We start from the raw sequence: 12,508 nt of genomic DNA on the forward strand, positions 1-12,508 counted from the left end.
GGGGGGGCTGATGTACCCACCCTCCAGTGTTCATTATTGATGACACTGAGGTCAGTAAATGACTCAGAAATAAGGTGGAGATGAAAGCAGGGGATGGGTGTGGTTATTTTACAGCAGGAAAAATGAACTGCAGAGAGCCTGTTTTCTGTTTGCTCTTCTTGGAGTCCCTGTGGCTGAAGTGATGGACAAGCACTTAAGGAGACAGAATGACATTGCCTTGCAGAGGAAGGTAATAGGGAGCAGCGTGTCACGATGCATTAGGGTTAGCAGATAGATGGACTCAGTTAACCCGTCCAGGATTTGTGACCCAGCCACATATTGACCAAATAATGAAACGGGGACAGAAAAAGAAAGTCAGGCGGATGCTGAGGAAGACTGACAGAAATGAAGTAATTTAAGCAGCCGGCTGACAGGTGTGAACAGCGCACTGGAGCGGGGTGGGGGGGTGTCGCGGTGGGGGTGGGGGGGTCGGTGGGGTGCAATGATCTACTTTTGCGGGGATAAAAGAGAAACAGGAGGACACATGGGGTGATGGATTTGTTGTTGAATGAAGATTGACATCTCACTGATACAGCCTCTCTGGACAGACAGCATGTGACCTAAACCCCCGAGAGTGCAGTCGCATCCGGAGCAAATTTAGCCGAATTCACACCGACACCATCGACACACATTTTCTGTATGAAAACAAACACCAAACTGAAGCTTCACCGACTTTTTTTCTGATTTTAGCCCTGCCTGTGAACGTGGTGTTATTGGGGCGCTGACTTGCCCCAGAGGTTTCAGCCGGGTAGCAGGGTGACAGACGGAGGATGTTAGCGCAGGGCCGGGGGAATCGCGGCCGTGACAGCCAGTCATTGTATTTCAACGGCTGATGGTATCATGCTGTCATTGTGTCAGTGTTGGGAGCAGACCCACAACAGATGCTGAACAGATAATAGAAGCTTTATCTCTGGATATTCACTCTGTGACACACGTTCGCATGTGAATATGAACAAGGAAAGCGTCTCAGGTGAGCAGAAAGATATTAAGATCCAGTTTCATATCTGGAATATGCTTTGTCAGTGTATGTTCAGATGAAGAAGTAAGATTGGCGTCGTGTGTTATGAAACAAGAAAGCATTTCCTTTGAGGAGAAATCAGTCTGTAAGTGAACGTATGAGTGTATTAACCGAGGCAGACATATTTCTCATTGTGCTTGTAAGGTCGCTGCTGGGAGTCTAATGTATTAGATTGTGCACCTGCAGTTTTCATCTGACTCCATTTCTCCAGATGGGGGGTTTTCATTATGGGATCCTCACTTGGTGGGCAGATGAAAATATTAGACAGTGCATACATGAAGTGCAATAGAGGTATTGCTATCATAAAACTGCAGCCTGTCACACCTTGGGAACCTTGAAGTCTAATTCCACCCTGCAAATGATTTTCAGCACTTTTTTTTTTTTTATTCACACAGGCAGAGCAGGGACGGTTATGGACGGCAGTGTTGGTCAGTCCGACACTTTGGTCTAAACTGAAATATCTCAACAACTATTGGATTACCATGAAGTTAGACACGATTGAGCCCACTGACGATCCTGTGATTTTTCCTCTAACGTCACCAGGATGTTGTGGTTTTAGCTGAAATGTCGCCCTCAAGATAAATTTTAATAACTCTGTGACCCTACATGTAGTCAAATCATCAGCTCAAAATTTTAGTACACCCAATACTTCCCCTCAGCCTCAGCTGTTCTTTGTACACACTAAACTCAGATGGTGAACATGGCAAACATGACACCACGACTGTCCACCCAAGAAAAGTGACAAAATGAGTCATTTTGGCAAGTGCCCCAAAACAACTTAAATACAGGACCTCAATGACGATGAAGGTCCAATGACTTCATTGATGAAATTGTAATTTTAACCCCAATCACGTCTCCCTAAACCTAACCAACTCATTTTGTGCCTAAATCTAACCAAAGCTCGGAGGGAACAGACAGATGATGTCATCCTGCTGATGGGTGCAACAAATCAGAAAATACTGTTGCGTCACTCTAGAAGGACAAATGACGTATTTTTGTCATTTCGTTTGGGGGATTTGTCGTTTATACCTGCTAATCATCAACATGTTAGCATTGTCGTTGTGAGCATATTAGCATGCTGGTGTTAGTGTTTAGCTCAAAGCACTCTGGTGTCTTAGTACAGTGTCACAGAGATACTAGCATGATAGTAGATCTTCATCTGTCTTGTTTCAATGTGAAGCAGTGTTTGAGTCTTTTCTTATGTGTCCAAACTATTAATGACAAGGCAGCAGCGATGCCTGTGACAGTGACTAAAAGAAAACAGGACACTGGAGGACGCTTTTGTTACTTAGCTGCTGTGTGTCTGTACCAATTGAAATTGATTGATTCAGCCATTCTGAATCAGTTAATTTCCATTTTCTGTTATAGGCCTCAAGCCTCCCAATGTGGGGCTTAATGCACCAATTTACCATCCTGTCTCATGCAGGGTCTCCCTGACTAAACAATTCATAACCAGCTAACAGGCGCAGGATTTTGTTCACTAATGGAATTTGTCCACTCATAAACAAATCTGTAAAATTGCTTTTCTGGCACGTTCTGCTAATTAAATGAAAATGACTTCACTGGATCTCATGGGATTTTATACTTCAGAATACTTGTTGTGATGCATAAAAAGTATATCTGATCAAGTGTGGCAATGACCCAGACTCAAGTATCATATGATGTCACTAATTATTTAGATATCAAGAATTAAATTGTAAGAGTTTCATGATTTAAGTAGCTACGTCTGGTTGGAAATGGAAGTCTGACTGTATTTAATGGTGTTTTTCCACCTGAATATGTTCAATTGAGATTCTTGCAACCAAAACATATTGGTTTTGATTGGTTGAAATTGTTTTTTTATTACCAACAATGATTAATCCCTTGTATATTAATCATTAGTCCAGTTACACCAACACACGTCAGTTTTTGACTTCTCCCATGATATCAAGATATTGAAAAACACATTTGTTTTTTCCGTTGGAAAATCATTTGTTAAAAAATTTGGTAATTGCAGAGAGGAAAATTGTGTTTTGAGTAATTTAATGTCTTGTGTTCCAAGTGTATGTTATTGCAGCAATCACTGAATGGACTATTTAATTTTCTCTACAAGCAAATATTTGGAGAGAAGCTCTGGTCAGGGAGGTCCTGGATCCCCTGAGCGGTTTTTGTTTATGTAAGAGAGTCAAACTCATCACATCACTTCATCTGAATTCAGACACATTTCAGAGTGTTCCAGACATTATTGCACTTGATTGTTTGAGAATGTTATTTACTGAAGTCAAGAGCTTCCTCAGATTTCAATAGTGTTACCAGGCAGTCAGGGTTTAACGCAGATTCACAGAGGGAACGCACAGTGCAGATCTGTCTAATCACCAGATGCCTGCTCTCTAATGCATAATGCATCAGACTGTTATTACAAGTCTGCAGGGAAAACACAGCAGTGATTTACATTAATATTTCATCAAACCCCTGTGACATCAAAGTCTTAATGGAGGAGACCCTGTGTGTGGGTGTGTGTGTGTCTGTGTGTCTATAAATGTGTGTTATTATTAATGAAGTGGACCCTGGTGGCCGGCGCTTGGCCTCTATCGGGGTGTCAGGTGGAGGGGTGATAATAATGTGTTAAGTTAGTTTAAACTCAAAGAACAGACAGACAGACATTAAAGACAGGCTCATGAATGAAGGGGTTTACTAGAAAAGCAGTGAGCTCTTTGAATCGCACAAGGCGAAGGCTTCAAAGACAAGACATTCAGACGTCCTTTCATACATTCAGAGTCTGAATGTATGAAAGGATAAAGAGTTTGCTCCTTGTATTCCAGTCCTGCCTTTTCTCTGTCTGTCTCATTTTCTTTCAGTGAAACCTCTGTCGGACTCAGCCTTTTCTTATCTCCATAATTTGAAGAAGAAAACAATCTTGACAAAGGAAATTATGAAAAATAAACTTCTATCAGAAATTATAGTAACAGTAAATATAAGTGACAGTAAATTTTGTAACTGTAAACTATAATAACAACAAACCACCGCTCACATACTCACATATTCTCAGCTATTAAAAGATCAGAAATAGATTTTTAAAAATGCTGTCTATGCATTTTCTATTTGTAAATTTGCAAACAAGCAAGGATGCGATAGATAATACAGTCCACCCACCCGCACCTGTAAAGCTCAGTTATTAACACCTCATATCTGGTTTGTTTAATATGTTTCCAGTCCTGTTTCCTGTCTTGATGCTAAGCTAAGATAACCATCTCCTGGCTCTAGACTTGAGTGCGGTATTGATCTTTTCATCTAACTCTTGGCAAGAAAGCTAGGAAGAAAATGTCAAACTGTCCTTCAAGAAGGTTATAATGTTTACAGAGGTATTGATTCAACTTTATGGTCATTTTGGAGGCTGCAGTTTTTGGTGTTGTTGGATTACACTGGATTAGTTTCATCCAGGTGTATCTAATAAATTGGCCACTGTTGTATTAGCATCTCATCCTGCCGTAAATGAAAATTGTCATCTACTTTGGCACAATGAAAGAGAACTAACAGACTGATATCAGCACTAACTGACTCATCAGGCCACCGTATCCCTAATCCACGTCTCTGACATCAGCTCTCTGTGTCTCCTCAGATGACAGTGCGTCAGCAGCCAGCAGTATGGAGGTGACCGACCGCATCGCCTCCCTGGAGCAGAGGGTCCAGATGCAGGAGGACGAGATTCAGCTGCTGAAGTCGGCTCTGGCCGACGTGGTCCGCAGGCTCAACCTGTCCGAGGAGCAGCAGGCCATGGGGTCACGCAGAGGACCCACCAAAGGTAACACACAGCACAGGTGCTTGTGTTTTGTGATGAGTTTAAGAGCCAGTACATCTGGGGTATGAAGAAGAAGGCCAAGAGGTTCTCTGGTGTCACACTTCTTTTAACATTTAAAACACACGCACGCTGGCTAACGCACCCGTTTTTGGTAGGCATCCTTTCTGTCCTTTCCCACTGTCCTCTCTCTCTAGATGATGTCTCCTTCAAATCCTGTTTTGTTCCTTTTTCTCTGGCTCACTAGTTGTCGATCTCCTGTCCTTTCTTCTCCTGGACTGTGTCGTGTCGTTAAATGTATTGTATGTTACATGTATAGACCCTGCTTTGATGAGAAAGTCTCCCTCAGCAGACAGCAATGTTGGGAAGCCAGGTAGGCCGACTGTGTATAGTCTCTCTGCACTAACCAGGCCTGCTGTCGTTTGTACAAGCAAATACATTTCAGTCACTGCCTGCTAGTACTGTGTTGTTTATAGTTTAGTATTTCACCAGGAAACAGACTGTTACTGTCAGTACTGCACTGCCTGAGGTCAATGCACTGTGATCTGAGTAGATAGAAATAATATTATTAACCCGAGGGAAGCACTCAACATACTTCTTTTAAGTGTTTTTGAGTCCAAGAACTCTATGATAATATTAAATTATCAATTGTGGGAATAAGTTGCTAAGCGCATGTTCTGTGTTAGTGTCTGTGTGCAACATTTCTGTTTAAGGACAATTCCCCCTAATAAATAATGAGCTGTTGCTTTTGTTTTATTCCTAATGAAAAAAAATATCATTTGAGGTCACATGGACATAATACCAGAAACACCTAAAGATGCAACACAATCCACCATAAACTGTAGCCTTGGACTGGAAGTTAGAAGTTTTATATTGAACAGACAGAAATGGTGTGGTGGTTTCGATCCTCTCATCTAACTCTTGGCAAGAAAAAGCGAGTTAGCAATTTCCCCAAAGTGTCAAAATATTTCTTTAAGTTAGAGTTGAAACCAGAGGACGGAGGGTGAAGTCGCTGTGATAAATGTAGGAAAGGGACCTAACAAAAGTTAAAAAGCAGCACATCATCACAGAATAAGATAGAGCTGAACACCATAGATGGAATGATGATAGGTTTTTCCCATGTTGTGTTGTGTGTAATGGGTCGATTTGCAGCTGAGGTGTGTTTGATACACGCTGTCTTTCAAAGAGTATCTTCACCCCTAGAAGCTGATGAAGTCTGCATGTGAAATCATTTGCACTTTATGCAGGGTTTTATGCACAAACGTGCATTTGAGTGATGAAACAGAAACAGATTAAGAATCTGTGCGGCTGCCAGACTCAGTCTCCGGAGTGACTCTGGGTGGATGGAGTTTCAGTTTGATTTGGGAGCTGGATGATGATGACTCAGACTCTGAGCTGCTTTCCCTTATTGTTCTCCACTTTGAGCTGCAGGGAGCCAGCAGCCTGCTCGCCTCTGCTGAGGCACAATGATCTGCTTCGGAAAGCTTAATACATGCACGCAGTTTGCATAAAGACAGTCATGGACACACAGAAACACACACATTCATCTTCTTTAACATGCTAACAAAATTACAACCTAGGTTTGCCCCTGCTGTGTAATTGCTACATGAAAGATAACAGAGCAAAATGTGTGTTTTGTGTGTGTGTGTGTGTGTGTGTGTGTGTGTGTGTGTGTGTGTGTGTGTGTGTGTGTGTGTGTGTGTGTGTGTGTGTGTGTGTGTGTGTGTGTGTTTGTGTGTCTCTGTTGGATGAAACGATGTCTATTAAATATTTATCACTGCAGATAAAGCTGCAGCTTGGATTTGTTATTCTGGGCTTGCCTAACTGGCATGTGTGGTGTGTCTTTGTGTGTGTATGTGTGTGTGTGTGTGTGTGTGTGTGTGTGTGTGCGTGTGTGCATGCACCTTTTGTGTTGTCGCACCACCTCCTACAAATGATATGTGAACATGAAGCATCTATATAAAAATATTAATTGAAGAAGACGAACAATATTCTCAACAAAGGGAGAAAAAAAACAAAATTAAAACCCTTAAATTATGTTAATTCAGATTTGGATCACAGACTCTACAGACAGTGTATATGTGTATGTTTGTTATTATGTCTGTTATGTATGTGTGTATCTCTTTGAACCCTCACTGAAGAGCATGATAGCATCGCAGAGGGAGTATTGTATATGTGCGTCACACTAAATACAGTATATCAGCAACAAATACAAACTGTTAAGGCTCAAATTTAGTTTGGTATTATCATCAGTATCATTATAATCACAGTCAAATGGACTGGACACAGTGATAAATACAAATTTGTTACGACTGAAGGTGGAGAAAGCTGAAACAAAACTTGTGTTTCTTATGTGATTTTTGTGATACTCATCACATTTTCAATTTTTTGGCCATAATTCCCCCTGACTCAAAGTTTCCAGTGCAACAGTGCGCTTCATTAGCTCAACAGCACAACAGATCATCTGTGTACTGTGTAACTAAACCTGCACACCACAACACTCTCAGTAAAACCAGATTTCCTTATTATACTGACTGAAATAACAGCACATGAACCAGTGCATGCTGGGAGGCTTTGCACTACACCTACCCTCCTGGGACACCACAGCGTGTCTAAATACAATTTTATAGATTATTACTTCATCTCATTTATTATCACAATTATATTATACACCAAGGAATGCAACCTCCCTGACCAGCATGCTCAGATGTTACTGTCACTACAGCAGCCGATGCTGATCCCAGGCCAGTATCGAGCTTTTTTTTTCTTTTTTTTTCTCAACATGCCCTGCTGTTGTCCTTTTTCTTCCAGCCAGGCCAATGATTGCCACCCTGCCGTTACGGCCCACAGTAAACAACGGGACCATCCTACCAAAGAAAGGCAGCGGCACTCTGCCCTCCCCGTCTGGATCTGGATCCAGGAAGGACACCAGCGCACCAGCCAGCAAGAGGTGAGGAAACTAAAAAATAAAACATTGTAAGTGAAATAATTTGGTGTGCAAGTTGAAGTTGAGTCCTTTCTGCCAATTTCAGAGGAGACCAGGTTGTTTTCTTTCCAGGCATTTCATTTGTCTGGAGACGTTTGTTTTGTCTTTGCCATGTCAGACAACTTCAGCCATAAACCGTCACATTTCAGGCTTTTTATCAGCCAAAGCCACTGACATTAAACAAGGCTGATAAACAGAGACATAGTATTGTCATCGCCACCTCTGCTTCCATGCCGTGTGTGTGTCTCTGTGTGTGTGTGTGTGTGTGTGTGTGTGTTTACACATGAATGTGAAGCACAGGTTATCAATCTTGTCTGTCAGGGGAACAATAGCCTTTTTCCCATGTCTGGATGACATTACCATAATCAGATGAAGCTCAGCAGACAGCGGGGACCAGCTCCAGTCCAAACAGATGTTAACTCTCCTGAGGTGTTGTTTCCTTGTTTTTCCATGTGTGTACTTTCATTTCTCATTTGGGGATATTTTAAGACAGTGAGAGATGATACTTTCTCAGTGCTCACTGACTCTCACCTTGAGATTTACTGGAGAGGACGGTAAAGAAATGGCTCTGCAGATTGATAACCAGTACGAGGCTGGTGGATAGAGACAAACATCAGGCAGGACAGTACTGGTGCAGGAAATGTGATTTGGTTTGATGTATTTCCTTGTTGTACTTGGAGTTGGCTTGTATTTCTCTGACTGGTTTCAAGCTTAGCTGACTCTTTCTACTTTGTTGTTTCTTGAACGTTGAACTAGTACACAATGACCATTGAATTCTCCATAAAGAAGAAGTACTGAGATCATAGCCCCCCCCAGCAAAAAATTTCCTCTGAAAAGATCTGAATTTCATCTCAGTTTTCTTTAGAGTTTCCTCCATGTACAGTATGTCTAAATGCTGTAGTGCTGTTTCAAAGCCTCCACAAAGCCTGGAACAAATCCAAGTGGAGAACTACTGTATTCTTCATTATTTTATCTGTTTATTTGGCCTATAATGGGTTATCGAATTTAAAAACATTTAATTCAGCCAATAAAATACCCATTCTGTATGTGTTTTAAATCTCCGCCGGCTGCTCACAGAGCACATGACCTCTGTCCTCAGTGGCAGCCAGGCTCTGCTAAATGAAGCTAATATGTTTTCTTGCTGCTTTCCTAAATGTTTGGTTTTGAATTTAGGTGTCTCCCCTGTTTATCTTTGCGGGTTGTGTCGTCTGTCTTTCCCACCTTTCCTGTCTGCATGTCCGTTCTCTTGTATTGTCCCTCTCTGATAACATGTCCTTTCCACTATGACGTTATATCCTGTTTATGTCCTGTCCATCTACTGTGTGATGTCCCGCCAGTCTGTCCAGTTTGTCCTCTCTGTCTCGCTCTACCAGAATTCTCTATCTGCCCCTGAGGTGAGAGCGTCACCAAGTTACAGTATGTCACTGGTCACGATATAACATCACCGCCGCATCGCAGTCATGATGCATGTTAACCATCATCTTCAGTTACGATTGTAAATCAGTCACCAAACTACATGAAAATAGTGATATCTTTCATGTTCTTATCACCATTTATCTCATCTGTAACATTCACTTTATGTTGTTTAAATCATCGATCTTTGCAGCAGTATTTGTGTTGTTCACTGTCTCGATCTGGGATTAGTCTAAACTGCAGATTGGTCACAATCCCATCAGTGTTGGCACACACACAACAGCGTTCCCCAATGCCCTGTGGCCCAATTACTATGATTCCTCATGGGATAACACTGCAAACAACAGTCTCTCTCACTCTCTTTTTTTATTCTGTTCTGCTCTTTACTGAACAAACACATGCAGGCTCTCCAGAAGGGATAACAGCCACCAGCCAGTTTCAGGATTTGAATAGACTTTTCTCCCATAGGGTGGATTAGGTGACTTTGCCTACTGGCCATTGGATTGCTGATGGGGCCTTTTCATTGTTGTGAATAGGCAGGCTGTCTGCACCACCAATATGCAGATCTGCACAGGTCTGCACTGATGCTGTAGTTGTAACCACCACAGGGGAGTAAACAGAGTGAAAGTGTGAGGAAATAGCAAATATCCACATTTCTCTGACACTGCTGTACAGAGTCACACAGTTTAAGAGTTCTCTTGAAAATGCTATGTAATATTTAGACAGATCTGAGCTGAATCATCAAATAAATATGTGCTTTCAAAAGCTGTTTCTTGGATGAAAACTTTTATCAGAGGGCTTTTTTAGGAAAGCAGCGTCAAGTAGTTTTATGACCCATTTCTTGTTCTCCCCCCCACACCTCCTCTCTGTCCACCTTCCTCCTCACCACAGCACTGTGAGGAGAGCCAACTCAAATGAACATGTGGGAACTCTTACACGGAAAGATTCAGGCGACTCCAAGGGCAACCGAACTCGCGCCGGATCCACCGGCAGCAATTCCAGCGGCAAAAGAAGTGACAGGTAACATGGACATAATGGAATTGGTTTCCCATTCAGTGCACACATGCATATTGTATGTGTCACTGACACTGTCCAAACAAGATAGCACTGTGTGTTTTTATTAGTTTTTTCTAAATAACACACTGCTCTCCTTAAAAAGCACTTTCAAATCAATGACATACAGCAGATGTGGTTTGCTGATTGACAGCTGTGTGTTTACTCATTCACTTTGCAGCAAACAGAGGGATCCAGTGTTCAATGCAGGTAAGACCCAGAGGCTCCTTTATGGCTCTGTAGCCTGACAGCTGTGATAGTTTCCATGCTATGATACAACCCACTGAGAGCCATCACACCAGATGCTCAGTGGTTCTCTGTGTCGAGGAAATACTGTCAAAAATGAAGAATTATTTATGAACCTTTTGTATATTCCCAAAATGATGAAGGGAAATACATGTTGTCAATTATAGTTTGAGTTAGTGCCTTGAACTGTTTCCTGCACACAGAGAACAGCTCAGGACTTCTTGAATATCAGGGTCAAACATTCATCCTCTCCATGATCCATTCTTTAACCAGTAACCAGCCCACCTCATCCATTACCGCACCTTCACATCCAAATGTCTGTTCGTCTTTTTCTTTTTCATACACTCTTACTGCATTGTTTAAGTTCAACTTCTGGTTGCAAAGTTATTTTTTCTCGTTAAATTCAAGTAAAGGCTAAGTCCTATATTTTCTCAACATTGTGGCAGCTCTGCTGTGTAGATGCAGATTCAGATGCTAGCGACTGAAATTATTTGAAACGTATTTGGAAAGCTTTAGGAAGCTCACATTGCTTCTCCCAATATATGGACAGTCCTTCTTTGGAGTCCACATTTCCTGAGGTTTTGAGTGTAAAGTTGACTTGATCCTTAGTCATAATGGCTACAATCGTACAATAATTCAGAATTTCCCTCTAAGCACTGACACCTGAACACAGCACTCTGCAACCTAGCCAGGACCGTTTTATTTATGTTTCTTATCTGTTTTTCAAGCAACGAGACAAACAAAAGAAAGAACTAAAGGCTTCTGAAAAAGGCAGAGAATGAGCCGCCCATTAATTGTGAGGTTATAATGTTTCCAGAACCATGCACCCGACAACTGAACCAACTCCTACACACTTTATTGTGTAAATGAGAAGCAGGAAACACATGGTAACAAGACAGAGGGACTGAATATGAAATGAGATGAGAATCGATCAGAATTTCCATCTCCAGCATGCTATTGATTTTTGTGTAAATTGAACTGCTGTTTTTCATTTGGTTCGAACACCTGGCTCCAGATTTCCTTGGTTCAGGCTTTTTTATTTTTTTGAGTTTGACGTCCAACTCTAGCAAATGTGATCCACATATAAAACTAATATATGCTCTTTGTTTGTTTTCAAACTGTACCAATCAGATTATGAGGTAGAATTGTTAAGTCAGTCCATATCCCCGGTAATAAATCACATATCATCAAGTCATTGTGACAGTCAAATTTAAATATTATCTTGAAGGCCGCTGCTATCTGGCAGAGGATGCTGACTATTAGGAGCAACTGTGCTACAGGGATAATTGTTTCTGCTGTACGGCAATTAATGGACATTTGAATTAATTATAGACCAATAATGTCCTGCAAAACAGCCTCGGGGCAGTATCATGGACATAAACTACCACTGGGTGACAATTAACCAATACACTTGATAATTGCAACAGTTACTTCTGCCAATATTATGCTTAGCTGCAATACATGAGGAGATTTAATGCAAAGTGATTCATTTGAGTCAACCAACTTTACGGTGAGCCAGTGCAAGCAGGTTTATGTGCTTTGGCAGACTCTCATGTCGTTAAGAAAACAAAAGTTAAGAGATTAAAAGATGCTGGAATATTTTCCAAAAACTTGAAAAGGTACATTGTCACTCTGATCATTTTCTTTTCTTCAAAGAGGGATAAACAAAGACAACAAAAAGCTAATTAGACAGATAAATGTAATAATCTACTCACCACGTAAGAGCAGAGGGTGGGACACCATCAACGAGGAAACGAGCATCGATTCATTAAGAGTGTCCAGGACAGACGCTGCTGTTCAGTAACACCAGAAAGTGCGAATGCACTCATATTAGGACAGACCAGGAAGTGAGGAAGCAATGCCACCCCTCACCTGGTACTTGTGTCTCTCTCTCTGTGACCTTTACAAGGGATGCGACGTGTGACCCACTGCAAAGGTAGGCTTCCCCCCACCCCGCCCACTCCCCCTGTGTGTGTTT

General features: G+C 41.7%; 1 protein-coding gene across 6 annotated transcripts in view; it reads left to right on the forward strand.

Annotated features, from left to right (window-relative positions):
• The window catches only part of eml1 (EMAP like 1), a 52,650-nt gene that overhangs the window by 26,600 nt on the left and 13,542 nt on the right, over nucleotides 1-12,508 (forward strand). For 3 of the 6 annotated variants that reach the window (XM_023393717.2, XM_023393714.2, XM_023393715.2), the window contains exons 2-7: nucleotides 4,656-4,838; nucleotides 5,152-5,205; nucleotides 7,644-7,782; nucleotides 10,123-10,251; nucleotides 10,466-10,494; nucleotides 12,440-12,466. In XM_023393717.2, coding sequence (XP_023249485.1) covers nucleotides 4,656-4,838; nucleotides 5,152-5,205; nucleotides 7,644-7,782; nucleotides 10,123-10,251; nucleotides 10,466-10,494; nucleotides 12,440-12,466 — 561 coding nt within the window. The remainder of the gene's footprint in view (nucleotides 1-4,655; nucleotides 4,839-5,151; nucleotides 5,206-7,643; nucleotides 7,783-10,122; nucleotides 10,252-10,465; nucleotides 10,495-12,439; nucleotides 12,467-12,508) is intronic. The other 3 variants (XM_023393716.2, XM_023393718.2, XM_023393719.2) reach the window with 3 other exon arrangements.

The sequence above is a fragment of the Seriola lalandi genome, unplaced genomic scaffold, assembly GCF_002814215.2.
Source record: "Seriola lalandi dorsalis isolate HSWRI2012SDOR001 ecotype SW California unplaced genomic scaffold, Sedor1 jcf7180002054942, whole genome shotgun sequence".
Classification (NCBI taxonomy): domain Eukaryota; kingdom Metazoa; phylum Chordata; class Actinopteri; order Carangiformes; family Carangidae; genus Seriola; species Seriola lalandi.